The sequence below is a fragment of the Thermobia domestica genome, chromosome 5 (genome assembly GCF_964235325.1).
Source record: "Thermobia domestica chromosome 5, izTheDome1.hap1.1, whole genome shotgun sequence".
Classification (NCBI taxonomy): Eukaryota; Metazoa; Arthropoda; class Insecta; order Zygentoma; family Lepismatidae; genus Thermobia; species Thermobia domestica.
The window spans coordinates 148,711,365-148,735,428 of record NC_137458.1 but is presented as its reverse complement, the minus strand read 5'-3'; the positions used below and the strand labels follow the sequence as shown (position 1 = coordinate 148,735,428).

The 24,064-nt window shown below is 33.6% G+C and overlaps 1 protein-coding gene across 1 annotated transcript in view; it reads left to right on the top strand.

Moving 5' to 3' along the window:
• Nucleotides 1–22,870, top strand: part of LOC145686167 (minichromosome maintenance domain-containing protein 2-like) — a 44,441-nt gene extending 21,571 nt beyond the window's left edge. The window contains exons 6-11 of the mRNA XM_081759180.1: nt 249–501; nt 4,556–4,739; nt 6,471–6,603; nt 7,714–7,856; nt 13,737–13,911; nt 21,434–22,870. Of these exons, the coding sequence (XP_081615306.1) occupies nt 249–501; nt 4,556–4,739; nt 6,471–6,603; nt 7,714–7,856; nt 13,737–13,911; nt 21,434–21,529 (984 nt within the window). The 3' untranslated portion in view covers nt 21,530–22,870. The remainder of the gene's footprint in view (nt 1–248; nt 502–4,555; nt 4,740–6,470; nt 6,604–7,713; nt 7,857–13,736; nt 13,912–21,433) is intronic.
• Nucleotides 22,871–24,064: the final 1,194 nt, after the last annotated feature.

The following is a 24,064-nucleotide window of genomic DNA, read 5'->3' as shown; positions in this document are numbered from 1 at the left end:
TTTTAAATTACCCTAATCTTAACTTGTTTTTGAGTAGAATTATTAGGGGGAAAGAGAGAATTACAGTAAAACCTGCCACTTGTTTGACTTTGTCTCATATCTCTGGAACTATGAAGATATGATATGTTGGTATTGCTTTATAATGCTGCAACTTGTATTAGCTGCAACTTGCTTTAGAGGGGATCAGCAGAATTGACAATGGTGAGCACAATAGTTTCACTGTTATGAAATAATCTTAATTTTTTCAGGGTCATCAACCTATACCGATTTTGGCAGTAGGTCAAGAACAAGATATAGCTCATCGCTTGATGAGTTATTGTTCTCTGTTTGCTAAAAGACATGTAACTCATAGCTCATTAAACTCCCTTCTGGGAATCATGAGGAGAGAGGAAGGTGCAACATGGCATGAAGCAGGGTCGCTTCTGCTCGCTTCCGGTGGGGTCTGCTATATAGGAGATTGGGCTAAATACAAGAGGGATGTTCATAACATTATTCTCCAAGGTAAGAGCAGTATAAACTGCAACAAGAGTGTAGTTAAGATAGCCATTTTCCTCCAATAGTTACACTAGATAACTGATATAGGCATCGTGGAGTTCAACGTTTCAGTATAGAAACTATGATATTTAACTGTACCATTCTTATTATAAGATACACAATAACTCAAATTATCCGAACTTTACTCATCCAGGCCGGTATGAGGAAATAGATATTTATATATATATATATATATATATATATATATATATATAATGAAATCTTTGAGTTTTACGTCCCACGGTTATGCCGGTTAGGCTAAAGGAGACGGTGATGATGAGTAATGTATGAAATGGTGGAATGAAGAAAGTGGGAGGAAACGGGAGAACCCCGAGAAAACCCACGCACATGGTGTTTGTCCACTACAAAGTTCACTTGGCGGGGGCTGGGATCGAACCCGGAATCCCAAGCACCAGAGGTGAACGCTCTACCACTGAGCCACCGTGGCCCCTATATATATATATATCAGGTCTCAAAATTTCCGGTCTCTAGTCGCCATTGGCGACTAGAAATTTAGAGCTGGCGACCAGTGTTCAGTAGGAATGATTTCTGCATAAACTCAAAAGGGCTGCGCAGTTTATGTTTCGCACAAAAATAATTGTCACTGAGTGGGAGGAAACGGAGTGTGAAGTCTTCACAACGGACATGGAAAGCAGTCTTCACAACGTTGTAATTCGCCCTTCCTTTCCCACGCTCAATTGAAATGGTCACATTTTGTGCAGTTTTTCCTGTGACTACTGCTTCATGTGAGAGAGACTTCAGCAGTCTCAACTGAGTTAAGACTGCATACAGGAATCCATTTAAGACTGACACACTGGACGATTTGCTCGCAATTTCCATCAGTGGCCCTTTACTTAAGGACTTTGATCCGAAAACTGCAATCGACAACCGGTACTTCTGTGCAGAGAGAGAGAGCGTTACACAAACGTGAAGTCTTAAGGTAAGATATTTTTTAACATGTATATGAGTTGTCCAATTCAAGTTGATTCTGTTTTTAAAATTTTATGTCCTGATGTAATTTCTTTCTTTGTCAAAGTAAAGGCCTAGGGGGGGGGGAAGGAAGGGGCTCTCATAATTTGTACGTGAGAGATATTGGCGACCATCATTTTTGGATTGGCGAGTGCGTCTGATTTTGAAATTTTGAGCCCTGATATATATGAAATTGAAATGCGAACTGTATGTATAGTTCGTAAAAATATGATTTACCTTAAATTTTTACTTAAACCAACGTTAAAATATTCACATTAGATTGGAATTTTCGAAATGTATATTGGGATAATACTAAGTCGGAATCTAACCAATTTCAGAGATGTATTTCTCTATTCTCACTTTCTAAGAAAATGAACTAATAGTAAATTTAGGTTTTAGAAAATTGAAACTGGAATTTCAAGTGAGAAACAGGCAGGGTTGAATATTAGGTCTACATTTTTATTTAAAAAAATGATTTTAGAGAAATTTTTATTTCATAACAACCGTTTTCTAATGATTGTCTCAATTATGTGGATTTCTGTATATCTGGATTTCATTCAGAACTCGTTAATCGGATAATTGAAGTTATACCGTATACAATGTCTGTATATGAGATAAGTTTATCATAACACTATCTCAAAAGGATAACAACAAAAATAATAACTTCAATTGCTAAACTAAACAGAATAATGAGTTGAGTAAAATGTAAAATTTAAGATTATCTCTAAAATTTATGTTTGGATATTCTTAAACATAAGTTGCTGATGTTCTCCAACTATTTGTAAAATATAACACGAATCTTAAACCTTTGAATAACTTAAAATTGCCCTAATTTTAATCACAAGTGCTTCCAATATTAAGTCTTACTTGTTAATTTATAAAGGCATTTTACAAATATCTCTTCATTTCTTTACTATTAGTCCATTTTCATTTCCTTTGGATATAGATACTTCCGATTTCCGTTATTATATTTTTATACATTGCAAAATCACATTTTTCTACATGGACATCACATTTCCTTTCTCTATTGTACTAGTTAAGGAAAGAATATTTTTGGTAACGTACCGGCACGGCTGGAGGCCCAGGTCTTAATTGCAGTCCAGTTGCGTATCTTTTCGTTCTCTCTGTATCATTGAATTCGCACCTAAAGAGAAATTTGTGTGTTATAAAATAGGTTATTTCCTCCATTCATCAATGTAGACGGTTCATATAATTAAACCGTCATAGGTGTTCTGTAATGTAGACAATGGATTTTCCAATCACAACAGGAGTCATGGCACAGTCCATGTGGTCTGAATGGCTGTGAGCACCAACTTCAAGAGTGATAGAATGTATGGTTGTTGAGGACGCGAATTGTGTAGCATAATACATACACGATTTTTTAAAAAGAAATTGCCATAAACATATGAAATAAATCTGTGAGTGGAAAAAGAACAATATTCCACACCACCTTGATTTTGGAAATCGAAAAAAAAAAAAAAATACCAGAATTACCGTTGCTTACACAATAAAGTATTCGTATTAGACATTTGTGGCGTATGTTAAGACCTTTCATTTCTTAAAATATCAAAAGTGTAATGAGATAGGATATTTATTTATACAGAAATTGCTGTTGTGAAATATTCTCTTTCTCCACTCAATGAAAATATTTGATAAAAGAAAAAAATACTAATACAGATAACACCAATATTTTATTGTATAAAATTATGTCAGAAACAGTTTAAAGGTATAAAATACCTCCTTAAACAGCAAACCTGCTTCGTTCTAGCGAATTTCCAAAATACCTTGTATACGATGTTATTTGATAATACATTAATACCAAAATGAACGACCATTATTTTTGAATCCAGATGACCAAGACAAACTTCTATCAAGGTCTCAGGTTTAAATCTTACAATGAAGTCTACCTCAATATCTCACTTTTTCCTATAGAAGAATATAGTAATAATATTATTTACATATTTTATGCTGTGCATCAAATTATCTTTCATGAACATTTGTTTTGGTAAGCTGAAATAAAAGATACTTAAAAAATGGTGAATGAAGACTGAATAATGTATTTGTGATTATGGAAATGCTCTATTTGTACATATTGTCTTTATGATCTATTCATTGTCATGACCACTGTTTGCAGCATTGGAAGTTGGCAATTGTATAACGTTATCATAAAACGCTTGAAACTCTTCAGACACAATGTTTCACTTCTGAGATGTCGAAGTTTTTTCGTGTTTATTGCCATTTTAGCCGTATGTGCTTTGTTTTCCTGGAAAAAACATTTCATCAGTTCCTTTTCTGCTTAATGTAAATTAAACTTACCTCTTTTCCTCATAGGCTCATAAGCAGGGACATTCATAGGGGTAGATGCTGGGGGTTCGAACTTTCCCCTCCGAAATCCCGACTTTTCTGCAAATTGAGTTTAATTTTAGGAGTGATTTTTACAAATTTTAATATAATTTATGCTGATATTAAAGCTGGACCACTCCTGAAATAAATTCCTGTGAATGTGCCTGCTCATAAGTATCATCTTCTGAAGAAAACATCCTTTACTTAGGTACATTACTAAATGTTTTAAGTAACTAATAATACAATAAGAAAATTAAACACAGCAGTGCCTGCTCATAAGTATCATCTTTTGAAAAAAACATCCTTTACTTAGGTATATTACTAAATGTTTTAAGCAACTAATAACACAATAAGAAAATTAAACACAGCAGTTATGGTTATAACAATCTACATTTTAGGTTATAACAATATAAACGAAATACAACTGTCTTTTCTGCATACTAACGACAAGCACGCACCAGTGGTCGAATCAAGGAACTAGATCGATTGAGTGAAAAAAAAGGAGAAATTCCTGGAATGTTATCTGTCTTTCACTCAACAAATACTTAAACCCACAATCTATCCTACTCTCAATAGATGTATCTACGGACACAGCACACAATGATTATTTCAATATTTTTTCTTAATTTTTGAAATATTCTCCTTTTTCCACTCACCGATTCAAATATAATAACTTTGGGTCTTAAATAATAATTATTTATCTTTTTAGCTGTTGAAAGTGGTCAAATTACCTTGGAATCCAGCACAGGTCAAGAGGATGTACCTGGCCCTGTTCCTGTATTACCAAGTTTCGCCTTAAAGTCTGCTGTATGGACTTATTGGAATTCCGAGTGTTCAAGTCGTCAGAAACGTGATCGACAGAAACTACTGTCTCAGATGAGACCAGTGATCAAGTAAATTTGCTCCCTACTTTTTAAACAACATTAATATTTTATTTTAGTTAAATTAAACATTAAATAAGATATTACATAATGGTGTCTATAGTGTCCCCTCTTTTTGGATAACACCACATTTTTATGTATTTCCTGTTAATTAGAAATGTTTCTGTTTGTAGAGCTGGGGAAGTATAAACAATCACGTCTTGCCGTGATGTTGCAGTGCAACAACAATCTAATATCATCGAAAAATGTATAAATGTGATATTTAATATACATTAAATATTATTAAAATAACAATGAAGGTTTCTCAAAGTTTAATATATAATAAAAAAAAGTATAGCAAGAAAAATCGCCAGTTGATCAAGTATCTGAGCATGATTTTTTTTTTATATTTCTCTATGAGAAAAAGTACAAATTAAATATATATATATATTTATTTCCTATTATTTACTATTCTTGTTCTGGCTTCTATCTGTACTTGAAATTTAAGAAACAACATACATTTTAAATACTTTTGTTTAAAATATACTGTATGTTGAAGTCAAACTATCTTCTTAGACATTTACTTATATGGACTTACGTATATGATATTTACATAGTTAAGCAACTTTAATATCTGTAATCAATATTCTCTTCAGTTTAACTAAATTGCATTTCTAGAAGTACATACGAGAAAAAATCAGAAACTAAGGTTACAAGACCGATATTTCTGGAGTTTCATCTGTTATAGATGAATGAGGGGTGTGTGGTAATTTTAATACATGGAGTTGGCAACCGAGCAGTTTCAGAAACCCGTCACCTGCGGCGCTATATGTAGATAAACACAAATGGCGACTCGTTTGGAAAATTGGTCTCATGAAGGAGTCCGCTCAGTTATTCGATTTCTGTGGAGGAAAGATGTAATCGCGGCTGAAATTCACCGGCAGCTGTAGAGGTTTACGGAAAGACTGTAATGTCTCGTCAAAATGTCGCAGAATGGTGTCGAAAGTTTGCGGCTGGTAGAAAAGCCCTTATCGATGAGGAGTGCAGTGGCTGATCCAGCACGGAATCAACATATTTGAACACAACTCGCATGGAGGAACTAATTCAGGACAACAGGAGGATCAAGTTACGGGACCTGATGGCAGAATTGGGAATATCGTTTGGATGCCTTCGTCACATTATGCGCGCTATTCTGCAGTACCGGGGGTGAAACACTTCGTGACAACTGGGTTGAACACGCAAGGACAGGATTTTTACCTGGAAGGAAGCTTCAAATTCATCCCACAATGCGAGAAGTGCTTCAACCGATAGGGAGACTATGTCGAAAAATAATCTAATGTATGTACTATCTGTTGGCTGCATTGGTTGTATGAAATAATATATACACGTTTCACTGCAGGCTTTGTAACCAAATTTTCTGACTACTTCTCGTATTTTATGATGAAGTTGTGTGATACGAATAAATGCTATAAGTCTGAATAAGAAAATGCTCTCTCTTCCACTAAACTTGTATTTGTTTGTAAGATTTAACCAAGAGTGTGAATGTCTACGATGATGTTTTTTTAAAGAATGAACACAGATTTTGATTTGAAAAACCGTTGAATTTGCATGAAATCGGAGCCATAGGAACTTCGTAACTTACACAACATCCTTATTGTAAGCCCATTATTATTATTATTATTATTATTATTATTATTATTATTATTATTATTATTATTATTATTATTATTATTATTATTATTATTATTATTATTATTATTACAGTGTTTTTGGAATGCCATATTTAGCAGACAATGAAGACACCTCATTATTGGAATCTCAAATTTTGTACAGTGCCACTAATGGAGGTCAAATAGAACACACGGGAAAAGTATTCTCAGATGAGGAATTGAGAGAGGTAACGTTTATAATTAATGAAAGTGATATAAATGATGAATTATTATTTTAATGTAATTGTAGTGACCAAGATGAAAATGAAAATTAAACATATACTACTCTATACATAGTACTACCACCTATAGGAAAGCTATCAATTCCCCAATATGTATTATAAAATTGAAAGTGACTATGTTTGTGACTCCTAATCTCTTGAAACACCCGACCGATCTCGATCAAATTTTTAACATAGATCAGGTTTCGGCCTGGTGTGGTTTTAGCCTATTCACTTTGACGGTAGAACTTAGAGGAGGAGGAGGGGTGGGAGATATAAAAAAAATAGATAAAACTTAATAACTCTTGAACCAACCGACCGATGTCGATCAAATTTTCAACATAGATGAGGTTTGGGCCTGGAATGATTTTTATCATTTTACTTTGACGGAGCAACATAGAGGAGAGGGAAGGGGGATATATATATATATATATAATGAAATGAAAGTGACTGTCTTTGTGACTTAATAAATCTTGAACTACCCGTCCAATCTCGATCAAATTTTCAACATAGATGAGGTTTGGATCTAGGATAATTTTTTCATCATATCACTTGGACGGTGCAACTTAGGGAAGCGGGAAGATATTAAAAATGATTGAAGATGATTGATATTAGTGTCGAGTCCATAGTTTTCGGGGTCGCTGAGTGAACAGTGACTCTTCCGATGCCATTTAAATTCAATTCAGCCATGCAACTTGGGGAAGGAGGAGATATATAAAAATGATCGAAAATGACCGATATTAGGATCGAATCCATAGTTTTCGGAGTTGCTGAGGTGAACAGTGATACTTCCGATGCCGTTTAAATCCATGCCACTAAAAACAAGAACAGCATATTCCATGGGTATCAACACATGAGTTAATATAAAGAGTTGTGCATTTAAAACTATTGTTTTAACTCAGCGAAGCGGGTAATCGATGTGTATAATTAAGATAATGTATAATTAAGATTTTACCCACATTGCTCCTTGCTACAAATTAATAATATAGATATGTTCTACGAAATTCTCAAATACAGAATTTTTCTAAAAGTTTTTAATTAAATAAATTGAATATAATTTTATTCTTCTTTCTTAAGTTCCTGATGGTGATCTCTACAAGGGATGTAATTTTAGGCAAGGAAGCTGAGAAACTGATACGGGAATATTTTGTAGCCTGCAGAAGAGCCCAAACCATAAATGGAGGAGATGACTGTTTACCAATAGGACAAATTCATACATTGTAAGGATATATTCTTCCGTTATTTATGAAACAAAAATTCTGTAAAATATTTCTGTCTCTTTATCTCTCTTATTTAGTTAGTTCTTCGGATAAAATCTGAAAAAAAAAAAAATGTTCACATAAAATGAGTTATGCAAACAAAATAGCAAAAAATGAAATATTAGAAGAATAGAGAAATGACTATGGATAGAGTTTTCATTAAACGGACAGAATTTTAACGAATGATTAAAATCAAGCCATTTTCTTTTCTAAAAAGTGTACTTTGCAACCTTGGCTATGTGTATCTATGGCGTTTCCAAATCTTTTCCAAGTCTAATTGGTTCTTTAAAATTACGAAACTAATAATTTATTTTTTAAAGAAGGTATCTCCTGCTGTAAGTTAAGTATATATTTTAAGAAAGGAAAAGAAACATATACATTTAAATGCTATACTTTTTTCTTTGCGGTAGCCCAATTTTAAGAAATCTTGTTCAGATACTGTTGTCGTATTAATGAATTATCTGTTTACGACCTGCTAGTTACTTGGTATTTCCTGATGTTGCACTATCACTAGCATATGAATATAGATACAGTATATCGAAAATTATTGAAGAATTTAGATTTAAAATATAAGAAATATTGTCATTTAGATTTAAAATATAAGAAGAAATCTGATTCTTACTGCGCTCTGTTGCAACTATATATTACATTTTTGGTGAAAAAGAATTATCGCGAGATATTCGAATTAACACTTGTGCATGTATTCATCATTTCATGGGAAGGGTTAAATTACTTAAATAGCTAAATGTTTATGTATTTAATTAGTTTTTTCGTAGATATTTCTATTGTGTTGGGTGAAGAAGTAATGTGAGAATTGCGTGCTAGAATGAAATTAAGGGTTAGATTGGTAGTAGATTGTTACCAAAGGACCGTTCAAGACTGATTGGATTAAAAGTATCCTGGGAGAACGCAGTTCTTCCTGCAATAAGTTGGTAGAAATCCTTGACATTGTACGTGAATTTTAAGCGTGGCCAGAGTGATGTTTTGGTGGAAACACTGTAGTATGGAAATCAAAGAGAAACTACCACATTGGTTTCTTAGATTGTCGGAAAAGAAAGAGAGTGAATTGTGTATAATGATAAAATTACGTGTGCATACCTCGGTAATTCTCACAGTTCGAAAGTTATATTGAAGCTATTAATATAATTCCATATGCTCCACTATAAACATTATCAGTAGTTCAAATGTGAAATATATTATCTGACTCGTTTTTAATTTCAATTCCTGAATAATACTTGAGCTTTCAGTCTTTCGACCCTACCCTTGAGCTTTTGTCATGGAGAAAGGGAAAGCCAAAATATTGAAAGAGGAAGGATTATTCAGAGATTGAAATTAAAAGTGATTGAAAAGATCGACATGATCTTATACTGACTAAAGAAAATACTAAGCGAGAATCAACAAGATGCACATACACATTCTACAATAGTGGTTTTCAGCATATCAAATAAGTGTGAAATGGTATTTCACAAGGCAAAATATTTCGGAGTTCAATAACATATCACCACTCCCAACCCCATTTATACTTCTTGGAGAAGAGTGTCTTCGACGAACTACTAGCTGAAAGAGTAACAAGTGGGAAAGATAGCTGGGGGAAAATGAAATCTTTTCTTTGATACGAATTTGTGAAATTAGAGAGAAGGGAAATCGGGAATTGCGAACGAAGAAAATAGGTTGTTCACTTAGATATATAAAAATCCGTTGTAATAGCACAGGAGCAATTTCGGATAACTGCTTGAAACGAAAATGTAATGTAAGTAGGATTTATTTATAATAGAGTTACGATAATAAGAATGATCTTGTGCCTCGTCGTAGCCGGATAAGTATTGCACGTGTGATCCCAGATCCAATTCGCGGTGCATTATTTGCATTGCATACAAACCTAAGATGTAGCTCGGATCCCACTTTAAACAGCAAGCCCCATCTCGTACAGCCTCGATGCTGGAAGGGAAGTATTAAACTCCAAAGAAGGATCTTGTGATGATATAGACATATATTCTGACCTCTGTACACACAACTGAAAAAATATAGGAAAATATGAGAAAAAAGAAGAAATCATAGATAGAAAGGATTTGTGACTACTTGTAATAAGAAAGAAGTGTTGTGAAAGAACAAAACGCTGTCGAGTTGGCAAATATGGGTTCAGTGGAAGGAATGAGAAAGGGGAGAGAAATTGACTAATTGTTGTAGATAGAACTGACCCCTAATTGAAAATATTTGGTTTCAACAATACAAGAGGAGAATGTTTATGAAGAAATGCAGAGAATAGGTGATAAATGGATAAAACAAATAGATTATATTATTATTCGGGGAAGATGTGAGAATGGTTTAAAGAATGGAAAACCTCTTCTAGGATCCGACAATTTCTCAGGTAATATGTGTATTTTGCTGGCTGAAGTGTAACTCAAACCTGAAGCAACAAGAAAAGAATGAAACAAGAAATTGGACACTGAAGAAGTGAAAAATGAGTAAGCGAGAAATCGAGGAAATATGCAAGGAAGTATTCAAATGTGGAGAAAGTAGACGCAGGTACTAACAGCCGGTGGAACATAACCTATTTAACTTTGCTCTCATCAATAGGAGTGGAGTGCCGCGAACAAAAACAATTAACAAGAAATGCTCCCAAACTGTAAAAAGGGGTTAAGAAAATCCGAAAAGTAGATTTAGCGGTCTCATGAAAGCATGACTTTGGAAGTTATAATACTAATTGCCAAAAGTTTTGAAGTTATGGAGCAATAAATTTTTGATAGTCATGAAGCCATACTATGATAATATTTTGAGATTAATTCAAATATCTTCAAATGAGCGTAACAATCAATTACCATAATACAAACTTAAAGGCTAGTTTATCACCAATGTCATAACTTTAAGTAATGTAGTGTTACCAACTCGGTGGAAATTTATGTTTTCAAATGCCACTTGGATGAGTTAAGTGATTTACGCTCTTAACCTAAGTACAAGAATCTAAAACTCACATTTTCAATTCCAAACAATACGTCTGCTATGCAAAGAAAGCGTAGGTCGGTGTATGTTTCACTTTATTTTCATTTAAATAAGTTTCTCTTCTTTATTTGTCTTTGATCTATTTGCTCTTTAAAATTTCCTCTTTCAAAAACAAAAAATTCCAATTCTCTCTTTCTTATAATACTTACAAGTCAATGCAAAACGTAACCATTGTAAGTTCCATATGGAGATCACGACTTGGAATCCAGCGAACCAAATACTGGCGGAAATACGTCGACTGCAACCTTCTACGTCGAACCATTGTTCGATCGTTCACGCACACTCGCGTTACGGAAATACGGGGAGGGTCCAGCAGAATATTTGTCTACTCTTTTTTTGTCTGCTTGCTGACTAGGATTGTCAGATTTAACTAAAGGCAAGTCCGGAGACCAGGGGGATTTATGTAGTTGGGTACATAAATTTGAAACTGAATATTTTTGCATGTTATTCCTTCCATTGCTTCTAACACTAACAACTATTTCTAACTATTTTACTAGTAACTGAACGTATTCTGATGAAAATAAAACATTAGTGATTACAGATCCTTACCTTATTATTCATTTATTATATTATTATTCTTATTTAAAGCTCCAAACTACGCGTTTGTAGAAATCTTGACAGGTCATTTTAAAGATCATCTGAACACAAATTTCGGCCATCAAAAGTGCAGTTGACAATCTGCTTATATTATTTCACTAAAAAACTTTAATTACACTGAATACTCGTTTGACATGTGCATTTTTAACTGTTATAGCGAGAGTATATTGCAATATTTGGAACAGGTTTTAGCGCTGTTTTGGGGGAGAATTCACTTCATAATTTACAACTATTATCATTATTCTTGTTATACTGTAGATTGATACTGTAGATTGTATAGTTCATTTCCATCGAGACTAATTTTAAGTTTTATCTTCACCTCTGTCAAATGATTAAATCAAGAGGATATTGGTGCCGCCCTATAATACAGTAAACAATGAAAAGAATTAACTTATTCTTTTTGTTGCAATAAAAATGTAGTTCTTGTAAATTTTATTAAAAATACAAAATATTTTAAAATTTAAACAATTTACATACTTTCGATCAAAATTTGTTGAACAGAGAATATGTATAATGTATAAATTACACAATATTGGAGTAATGAGCTATGTTAGTCTTTTCCTAGACACACTAATTTCATAATAATTTACTACATTCACTTTTCTGTTAAATATAGTATTCCTTTCCAATTAAGCTGAAAAACATGTAGAAGATTTAAAAGTAGAGATCTGACTACCGATTAAGTACATAAAATGTGATTTGAACATAATACCATGTTTTCTTTAAAACCTTAGTATTGGTGAAGTTTTACAACAGGCCATCACACTAGGACCATCTAAGATATTCTTGATTGTATTAATTTTAAAAAACATTAATTTTAAAATTTTAACAATAACTGATAATCGATTTCGATATCATTGATAAGTGAATCTTCATTTTTATGACAAAATCACTATATTTTTTTATCAAAATATTTTGGGATTTATTTTAAATAAAATATAAATAAATAAAATAAATAAAAAAAATTAAATAAGTTCTTGTAAATAACTAATAAGTAAGAACTTACAAGATACAGTATATTGTAAACCATAAATGTTTAATTATGGTAATTTAATATTTAAGTCTTTACACTTAGTGTTTTACCCGTAGATGGTATTTCGAACCTGGGCACTCTTGGCACAGAGCTCGAAGATTTGACAACCCTATTTATGATAATTGGTGTAGCATTGATATTTTAATAGACGACGGACAAAATTCATAACAGAAACGACATAGAAGAAAGAGTCCTAGAAAGTAGCACGGTATATATAGAGAGTAGCGAGCGCTGAGCTTACTCGAAGATCAATATTCTCATAATAAACATAAAACTCTCTGTCTATGCGCCATATTAATCCAAATAATAAATAGTCACATTAATAGATTAAGCTCCCTGCGCCATTGTTTGTCTGTATATCGAAAATCTTTAATAATTACACAAATATAGTATGGACCTTGGGGTGATAGATGTGCAAACTAAAAAAAGAAGAAAAGTTAAATGTAAACAATTAGTTTCGTATTAATTAAGCACGATTTTAACCTTTAGTGTATGGCGGGCCGAAGGCTGGGTGGAACAACTAGTTAAAGTTAATTAATTTTAATATTAATTGGATGGTATCCAGCCAGACTAGACAAAGTATAAATTTTTGAAAAATTGAGTTACTCGTACCAAAGTACAGGTAATGATGTGAATTTTTATCTGGCAAAGTAGACCAGCTATACTGTTATTCAAATTGTGTCTAAATAACAGTATAGCTGGTCTACTTTACCAAATAAAAATTCACATCATTACCTGTACTTTGGTACGAGTAACTCAATTTTTCAAAAATTGATACTTGGTCTAGTCTGGCTGGATACCATCCAATTATTTCATGTTTCTTTTTTTAAAAAAAATAAATGCTGTTCTTGTGAGAATTTGACTTTAAGCTCGATTCATCAACGAACAACAGGAAGTTAAAACCATAAGTGGGACTCGAATTTTCACGACAGACATGTTATGTAAACGTCAGTCTAACATCTCAGATCACGGGATAATACCAGCGGTCCTGCGATACGTGCGATGCTTTTTCTGTATTTGTGAACTATTCCTCAAGCTCCAAGTAACTAGACCACTTTTAGTAGTTACATAGAGAATTGACTTCTATTAGCAAGTAATAAATTGGAAGGCTTGCTCGCCTTAGTGCAATGAGATACTCATCAAAATATATATATTTCTGAAACATATCTACTTCATGTATTTAGTATCTTCATATCAAACTTTCATTTTAGGACAGCTTTGGCCGAAGCTCACGCACGTCTTTCCCTGAGAACGGAAGTGATATACGAAGATGCATTGGCTGTAGTGAGCCTCTGCGAGCAAGCGGTTCACAGACTGTTTGGAAATATTTTTGTGTCTGCGCCTCCAACTCTAACGTTGCAAAAGGAAAAATCTTTTGTTCTTCAGGTAAGCAGCATTATGTTATTAGTATTATTATTTTCGATCTTTTTTTTTTTTCATAATATTCTTCATGAAGGTTTCTTTATTGATGGTTTTGTAACCATAAGAACTCCTTACTACCGTAACGCTAAGCTTCTACTCTGGAATCTTCTATCTATAAAACTATTGATACTGTAAATAAATTTTATTCTATTCTATATACTTTCCACACTAAATTTGCTAAAGTTCGTTTAGAACTTATCAAGTTCTTTCAGAACCTTTAATGTTACTTATTTTGGTTATAACCTTATATCGTTGTATACTTCTCAATCAACCCTCGTGTTTGATGAGGATTTCTTGGAACTGCTGCGCAATAGTATAAAAATTCTTAGAAACCGAAATGCTGTGAACTCCTTTGCTCATACATTTCTATGTATATATGTGTGTGCATCCACCCACCTATTCTCCTCTTCGTGCGAACAAATACGGACAAAAAATTCAACTCAGCTTAACATTTCTCTCCCTCCTACCCAAAGTTGAATTCCGAAGTCAAAGACACAGGTGGATTATACGTCATAATGTGTATTTTTTACTATAATCAGTTATTACTTATGTAATTATGTGTTTAAATGTGATTAATATATTCCCAATAAGACAATATTCAATTAATCAACTTTTATCAGCAAAAAATTACTTAAAAGTTGAGTGTTATGTGGGAACTATCTTTTATTCCACTAGTGTATTCATACGCCATCAGAGCGACTACAAGGCGTAACGCGCAAAAAAGGCGGCAGGAGTTTCACCCTAGAAATGGAGACCTAAACACGTAATTCTTTAACAATCCCTCATAGTTGCTAATATTTTTTGAATATTGGAATTATATGTGCAAAATGTGCAAACAGATACCTCCAGTAAAATTTAAAAGTTTTAATAACAATTGCATATGTAAAATGTCATAGTGAAATTATCAACAAGCAAAAGGATGTGTGAATATATATTTTTTTGCGACGTTGAAAGCCATGGAAAAAGGAAAGAACGTCCAAGGACCCTCATAAAGGAATTGATTCGTCATATGGCCATAAAAGAAGAATACCTGTCTTCTCTTCAAGAATTATTGCGTATTTGAAGAAATCCCTGAAATCGTGATATTCGTGCGTTCTTATCGGCACCGTTTTCGTGCGCGTCTACGGTAAACCGTATTCTTGGGCCACTATTTCCTTAATGAGAATATATTGTGTTTGTGTTATACAAATGTGTTTCTAATTACGTAAAGGTTAAAATATATGCATTAAAAATATCCATTGCGTGTGTTAATCTCTAAATTAAGTGACAACACGTTAAAAGTGCTATTGTACATATTTCATAGTGTTATTTTTTATTATTTAACAGGATAAGTATTATAGTATATTGCATGCATGTTTTAACATTTTATTTTTATCGTAGTTACAATGTATTTAATGTAGTGCAGTGCAAAGCTACATTGGTCCTTCTCTGCAACCATCCGGTGCTAGTTTTACCTTTTGTGCTCCTCACGAGTTTTCTTTTGAGGCTATAGGAGACATTCTGAAATAGAAATACAACTTATATGAGACTATGGATAAAAAATGTTCTAACCCTACTCTTGCAGTGTGATTGACCCGCCTGCGACGGTAGGTACATGACCAAGTCTCTCTTTATTAATTCAAAAGCACACGAACATAGAGACAGTGAGTGTATATTGTTCCCTTATAGGAACATGAACTCCGATACCGTCACAAAATGTTTTCCCAACCAGGGATGTTGGGAATACGAACCAGGACTGTGATAAATGGCTTATCCCAAATGGGAATACATTAGGATTAAACCCAGTACACTCATAAATGGCTTTCCCAAACAGGGACATGCAAAAATCGAACTCTGCTACTGTCATAAATGGCGCCCGAACAGGGACACGCAAGAATCGAACCCTGCTACACTCATAAATGGCGCCCGAACAGGGACACGCAAACATCAAACCCTGCTACACTCATAAATGGCTTTCCCGAACAGGGACACGCAAGAATCGAACCCTGCTACACTCATATGGTATGGTACCATTTGAGTGTTTTTTCTTTGTAAAGATTATTAATTCTTAATTTTAACATCTCTCTCCTTGTTTACTTTCATCTTTTCTTTTTCTTCTAGTTTTTTTCATGATTGGATACTGCATGATCTAATTTTATCTTACCCGGATGTACTTGAACCTGAACCCACAAAGTATGAGTGATGTATATATTTCCTGAAAGCTTGGGTCAAGGTAAGATCAAAACCGGTTACCAAAATGGTGGAGGTCTCATGCATTCCGCTTGGGGGCAGCACTTCACTCATTTTTATTAAGATCATTAAGCCTGTCTATAAAGTCCGTTGTAACCCCGAAAAATTTGAAACGGTGAAACATGAAAATAGGAAAACATGTCTTTCATCATTTCAAAAGTACAACATATGAAAGTAAAATAAATTGTCCCAAAGTCCCCGCAGGTTCCCGGACGGGGTCCAACTCAAAATTTTTAAATGGAATGGGGAATCAACTTGCATATCGTATGAAAGTTGATGTTAAATGAAAGAAGATGAAACACGTCTCGACTCTTGATGATAAGCTTGTGCAAATGGCGGTGAGTCAAAATGTCAACATAAGCGTGTTGAAACTTCTAGGTTTTTTCCCTTGTCTCAGTTTCAGATTAATAGTAGTGAGCATAAACTTTTCAATAACGCCTATGTTGACAGTGGTTGCACCGCCATTTTGCACAGGCTTATAATCAAGAATCGAGACCTTTTCATCTTTCACTTAACATCAGCTTTCATACGATACTCATCTTGAACCACTTTCCCATTTCAACATTTTGAGTTGGACCCCGTCAGGGATCCTGCGAGGGAACCTGAAACATTTTTTTATTTTGAATCATTATACTTTTGAAATAATAACATATCCATGTTTTTGTTTTTACACTTCTCCCACCATTTCAGATTCATATGAGTGGTCATAGACTTTGCAATGAAGATTGTATTGATATTTTGACCCACCACTATTTTGCACAGGCTTATCGTAGAGAGTTTAGACTTGATTTATCTTATTTCATTTAACACCAACTTCCATATGATATGCAAGTTGTTCCCTCTTTCCATTTAAAATTTTTAAGTTGGACCCCGTCTGGGACCCTGTGGGGGATCCCGGGACAATTTATTTTACTTTCATACGTTGTACTTTTGAAATGATGAGACATGTTTTTCTGTTTTCATATCTGTCTCACCGTTTCAGATTATTCATGATTGCAACAGACTTTGAAGACAGGCTTAAAGATCTTAATAAAATGAGTAAAGTGCTGCCCCAAAGCAAAATCCATGAGGCCTCACCAATTTTGGTAACCGGTTTTGATCTTACCCTGATGCAGGCTTGTAGAAAATATATAAATCACTCCCACTTTGTGGGTTCAGGTTCAAGTACATTCCTAGTTAGTTAATATGCGTTTTTATTTATAATATTGTCGCATGAGAACCAGAGGAATGTTACTCCATTTTCGTAGGTTTACAGGCGAGAGAACAAAAATATTATTTTCTTAGAAAGATGTGTTTCTAATAAGATGGTAATTGAGCTACATTACAACAGATGATCGACAAGGAAAACAGATGGCGTTACGTTCCATTACACCAAGTCGGGCTTTCAAAATTATGTCCAAAGATGAAGAAAACGAAAACCGCATTTTTTGGAGTTATGTTCCTCTGGTTCTCATGCGACGATATGTCATATTTTATCCCAGAATGTAATCATTTTAAAATTTCTTATATATTAATTTTTATGATTTCGACTGCGTGTGCTGCTTATATGTTGCAAGTGTAATTCGCCTGTTCTCAGATGTATTCTGTGACATTATTGTATGGATTTGGTTGCATGTGTTGATACAATTATTGAATGAACACTATATTTGAGATGATTTTACAAGGCAGAAGTATTAATGTATGGATTGACTTTCAAGTTAATTATGGCAAATAACGTGATTGAGGTAAAAGACAGCCACTGAGTTTGACTAAGAGAATGCCACAGTCTGGAAGAGGTAGCAGCGTTTGTTCTCATCAAGAAATAGCGGTGCATTGCAGTAGAATAAGTATGGACTCAACCAATATCACTGGCGGAACAATGAGCGAAAGTCGGCCATGACAAATCGAGTTTACAGATATTTTAGGAGAGTAGTAATCACTAATTATCTCTAGCCCTTCCGCTGGTCTGTTGGCTAGCGCACGCGCTTTTCGTGCACGGGGTTCCAGATTTGATTTCTGGTGGGAGAGCACTACATGCATTGTGATGATTTGGATTCCACTTTGAACTTTTCGTCTGTCTCATATAGCCTCAGTGCTAAAAAGGAACGCTAAAGTTGAATAAACAAAGAAAACAACTAATTGTTTCCAAATTAGTTTAAATTGCTGCAACGGTACAATGATGGACTCAGTCTAACGTTACTGAAACGATGTCCAAGTATACTGTATTAGATTATTTTAACAAATCCAAAAGTTAAAAAAAAAGGGCATGTGTCAAACCACACTGTCTTCGACAGAGCATATGTTAGACCGGACTATAAAGAAAACATCTGAATATCTTACAAATTTGACTATTCTGAAGGATTATTTACTCATGAATTAGTTGTTAAGCTTGATGCGAATGTGATCCAATTATATCGATAGCATGCCAAGGAATCGGAGATGCCGTTACAGAAGCTGGTGATGTGATTTCATGTTAAGTCTAAAACGAGTATTTCGTATTTTGTCCGTTGTCATTATTATTATTATTATTATTATTATTATTATTATTATTATTATTATTGAATACACTCATAATTAAAACACTTTTATATATAAGCTAAAATCAAGTATATTTTGTATTACCTTTGCGTACCCTTTGTATGGGAACTTGAAAAATTGCATATTTAATATTAAAGGGATTAAATACATACACACACACATTTATACTAAAGATCAGAGTAACAATTTCAATAATACTTTTTTTCATATAGTTTAACATCCTATGATTCTTCTCCGTGGCTAAGGGAAACTGTGATGATGATAATGAACGAAATGGCGTAATGAAGAAAGTGGGTGGAAACGGGAGATATCCGAGAGAATTCAAGCACACAGTCTTTGTTCACTACAAAGTCCATTTAAAATTATTTTGTTTTGTTTGTTTGTTTGTTCCTATTGTAAATCCTAATAAACAACACTGCTGTTATTTTACAATTCTTGCCAACAATAGAATGTAATGCAAACTCCAACTTAAGTCGCAACACCAAGATTCCTAATAAACCAACTACTTCTGTACTTTGGAATTTTGCAGTATAGTGAATATCATGATTATCAACCTTTTTTTTAAAAAAAAAGGTAAGAAAAAATGTTTACTGATCTTGAGGGAATTTGAACTCTTATCTTGATTCATCGATGGATAAAATGCAGTTAAAACACCCATATCTAAGTGTGGGACTCGACCTCAATGGTGAATATCTGATTAATATCTCAGATCACAGGATAATGACAACCGCGACAAGTTTTCTGCATTTGTGGGTTACTTCTTAATCTTCAAATGATCAGACCGCTTTTAGCAGTTATATGAAGAATTAACTGACTTCTATTCTACAGTAACAAATCAGAAGTCATCTTAATTCAAGGAAATGTTCATCAAGGTGTAATTTCTGAAGCTTATATATTTCATAGATTTAGTACCTTTCTTTCAAAATTTTAGACAATAATCACTTTTCACAATTTTAGGTTCTTATTTTCATGAACTCTTTAATAATAATTAGTTACTTTTTGTTTACATCGTACCAAAAGTATAGTTTCAAAATCGACATTAAATCCTGTTCATATATAGGTATCTCGAGAACGCAAATGTTTGTTGTCTTGTAGCTATAGCACTAAACAAATGGAATACGATTCAAGGCCGATTAGTGTGCTGAGTCAATGCAGTTTTAGTTTATCCTATATTACTAAGAAATGAATTAAATTTAGAAATTATTTCATCTTTAAAAGGGATATATTTATTCCTTTGTACTTGCGCTTGGTATTCAGTTTTATTTGTTATGTATATCGATTTCCATATTATTGATATTTGGTAAAAATATGTTATTTATGTGATGGTATAGAATGTTAATTTATGATATTCATGGTACAATTGTGTCTTATGAGCAAGTTTTAGTTACTTCTTTACGTGACAATTAATATTATTTTAATGTTCTGGAGTTTAGATAATGACAAGAGTGCTATATTTGAGTGAAAGTACAAATACACGATAATCAAAACTTTACTTTTCTGTAGAAAGCTAAGATCTATTCTAATCTGTGAATGTACTTACAATCAACATTAGAATTATACGCACGCACGTTTACTTGCACTGTTTTATACAAAAGGTTCGCTTACCTTTAAAGAATTAATATCGCTTATACTATGTTTCGGGTTACTTCTGGCCTCCAGTTGTTACCAAAAGAGTATATAACAAATAAAAGGGAATATTATGTGGGGTGTACAATTAAAATTCACTAGATACGGTAAAACAGATGAGAATCACCTCAAGTCAATTCACAACTTAAGCAGGCTGCCACCATATTCATGACCAAAGTTGCCATTCCCAATAACTTTGCATGCATTCTATATACTGAATACTTGAAAAACGAAACATGACAGTACTCTTCTCAATGCCATTTATATTTTGGACCAGCCTGTAGTTACAAACGATTAAAGCTAAGTGTCTCTTAGGAATATTAGTTGAACTCGAGTTAACCAGTATACGAGTGAATTTCATCACAGAAATCTGGTAACTAGTAGTTTCATCAGTTTTCAAAGTCATGAAACATTGGCTATGGTAACACGACAAATTAAAGGGAATTGAAGATTTCAAGATTGGAGAGCATATCATTAACAAGATCACGTATGCTGATGATACGGTTATTATAGCTAGAACCGAAAAAGGGTTACAGGAGATAATAAACACAATAGTTGACACTGGGAAACAAAAGAGAGGTCAAGAATTGCCGTAGCGAAAGAGATCACTCTTAAGATCACTCAGAGAACTTCAAAATGTGGTGTTGAAGGAAGATGAAGATGATAAACTGGACGCAGAAAGTAACAAACGAAAATGTTTTCGACAAGTAGAAGATAATTATTTGACAGGTAGAAGAAAATATTGGGAGTTAAAAGAGGAAGCTGAAGATTGAGGAACGTGGAAGAAACATTTTCAGGCTCGAACCTACGACGACGAAAAACTCATTAGTCCCAGGATCTGCCGACAGGCAGAATAATTAACAATAATAATAAATAATAATTAGATATTTAAATTTAAACAAATACCATGTGCGTGGATTTTCTTGGGGGTTTTCCATTTCCTCTCACTTTCTTCATTTCACCATTTCATTCATTTCTCACATCACCGTCTCCTTTAGCCTAGCCGGTATAAGCATGGAACGTAAAACTTAGATTTTATTTCATTTAATTTTAAATTTATACACATTATATTCTGCTCCTTTATGTTTTTAGCAGACTTATTTATTTCTTCCAGATCAACTCATACATGGAACAATTCGAAAAATGGTTGAGACAGTTCATTTCTTCATTTATTGGAGACAATATGAGTGATCTGCAGCGAGAAGAGTAAGATGAGGATCTTAGTTAATTTAATATCACTCTCAGATATTGCTGTGTATAAATCATGTTTTAACCAATAAACTTCTTTGTATTCGAAATTTAATTTGTCTTCGAAACAAACTTTTCAATCACCACTATGTTTTAAAATTTTAAAGAGAATGTCAAGTGTTAAAACTTGTTTACACTCAATCATCGCTGAATTTAAAGATGTTAAAAGAGAATGTTAAGTGTGTTAAAACTTGTTTACACTCAATCTTTGCTGAATTGAAAATGTTATGTATGTTAAAACTTGTTTACACTCAATCATCACTGAATTTACGATGTTAAAAGAGAAGGTTAAGTGTATTAAAACTTATTTACACTCAATCATCGCTGAATTGAAAATGTTAAAAGAGAATGATAAGTGTGTTAAAATTTGTTTACACTCAATCATCGCTGAATTGAAAATGTTAAGAGAATTTTAAGTGCGTCAAAACTTGTTTTGCACTCGATCATTGCTGAATTGAAAATGTTAAAAGAGAATGCTAAGTGTGTTAAAACTTGTTTACACTCGATCATCACTAAATTGAATATGTTAAAAGAGAATGATAAGTGTGTTAAAACTTGTTTACACTCAATCATCGCTGAATTGAAAATGTTAAGAGAATTTTAAGTGCGTTGAAACTTATTTTGCACTAGATCATAGGTGAATTGAAAATGCTAAAAGGGAATAAATGTGTTAAAACGTGTTCACTCAATCATCATGCTTTTTAGAATGTTAAATAGAATATTGTGTTGAAACTTGTGTATATTAATGCTTTAATATAAAAATATTTTATGTACGTTGAACCCTAATCTTCGTTTTATCGTATTCCTTATTGTATCATTATTGAAAATGTAAATTTTATCATTAGAACAGTCATATTACATGATTTGAGCTATTGAAAGAGTTAGTTTGAAGTTAATTTTCACCCATAGGTGCCATTATGTCAGAGATATATATGACTTTTGTGGAGGAGTGAACGAAAAATTGTGAAGAATTTCTGTTTTGGCTCTACACTTCATATATATACAGTCACAAACAAGTTTGTCGGTGGTAAACAACATATCAAAAACAAATTTTCATAGAATTTCATAAATGCTCAGTTGTAGAATTGTGCCTTCTCTTAGGATATTTATTTAAAATATTTAAATTTTTGTTAAATAAATAGAAATACTGAGACAAGATAATTTTCTTTGAAATCCATATCCTCATACCTCAAGTAACTGTCTTACCCTTATGCTAGGAGTCAAGTAGGTGGTTAAGAAGACCTTGTAAAATGATCGCATAACTTCTGTTCGTAGCTGAACAAACTCGAATAAAAGCCTACGAAATTTGATTTTATATCCTTTCATTATTTCTCAATGACATTCATTCTTAACTCGATTACTTAAGCTCTTTCTAGCCATTGGAACTTCGTTTAAACTGAACATCTGAATGGATCTACGCATGGAAATCAAACGTATACGTAGAAACGCTTAACATTCGAAGAACTACTTTATCTAAATACATTAATTAAATGTATTCTCATAAAAGAAGTTTATTACATACACTAAGTGATGTCAAATAAGACTCTAGTACGGCCGTAAGATTTAGGATTTAGATTTTTGGGCTTTCGGCATCTAAGGCCATTTAGCCCGTCACGATTTGAGGGATGACGTCCCTCGGCGAGCACACAATCCGGGGAAAGGGAAGGAAGGAAGCGGCCTGGGACCTATAAGTTAGGTACCACCCCGGCATTTGCCTAGTGTGAATGAGGAAAACTTAGGAAAACATCATTCAGGGTGGCTGGCCTGAAAAAGCGAGTTACACTTTTTCGACCAAGTGACTCCATCGGGAATCAAACCCGAGACCGCTCGCACTATGACCGTAAGAGTACCTAAATGTCTTATAAAATAGGAAATTATCGCCTGCGGTTCTAACGACTGAAAAAAAAAAAAAAAAAAACTGCAGTGGTGTCTCTATATACGAGACTAATGAGTTTCATAAAGACCCGTACTAAAGTACCGGTCTCTTAAGACCCGTACTAAGAAACTCACACTTGTTGGTGGTGATTAATAAAATCTCGCAGTTAACAGTAAAACTGTTTCAATAACCAAAACACTTACTGACATACCTGCTCAGAGTACGCCTTCAATGAATTTATCTTTAGGTATGTTTCTTCCATGAACAACTTCAGCTCGACGATCTGGTACAATCCGCGGCAAAAAACCTGCAACATGAGGATGTAAGTTTATTTTGGAACTACGACTAACAGCACAGGGAATGAACATAACGTCTAAGTGGAATGAATCACGCCAGGATAAACCTCGATCTCCTCCCGTGCACACTTATTTTGGAGCAAAAGACTTCGTCATTTCACAATAAACTTATATGTTCATGTTGCAGGTTTTTTGTCGCGGATTGTACAAGTTGTGGTACCTCATTTCAGCTGCTATGAGATCCACTTCTGAATCTGTAACACTAGTGATTCATCTTCCTATCGAATAGGCGTTACTTCAATGGCTCATTCAGCTGTTCTAGTGA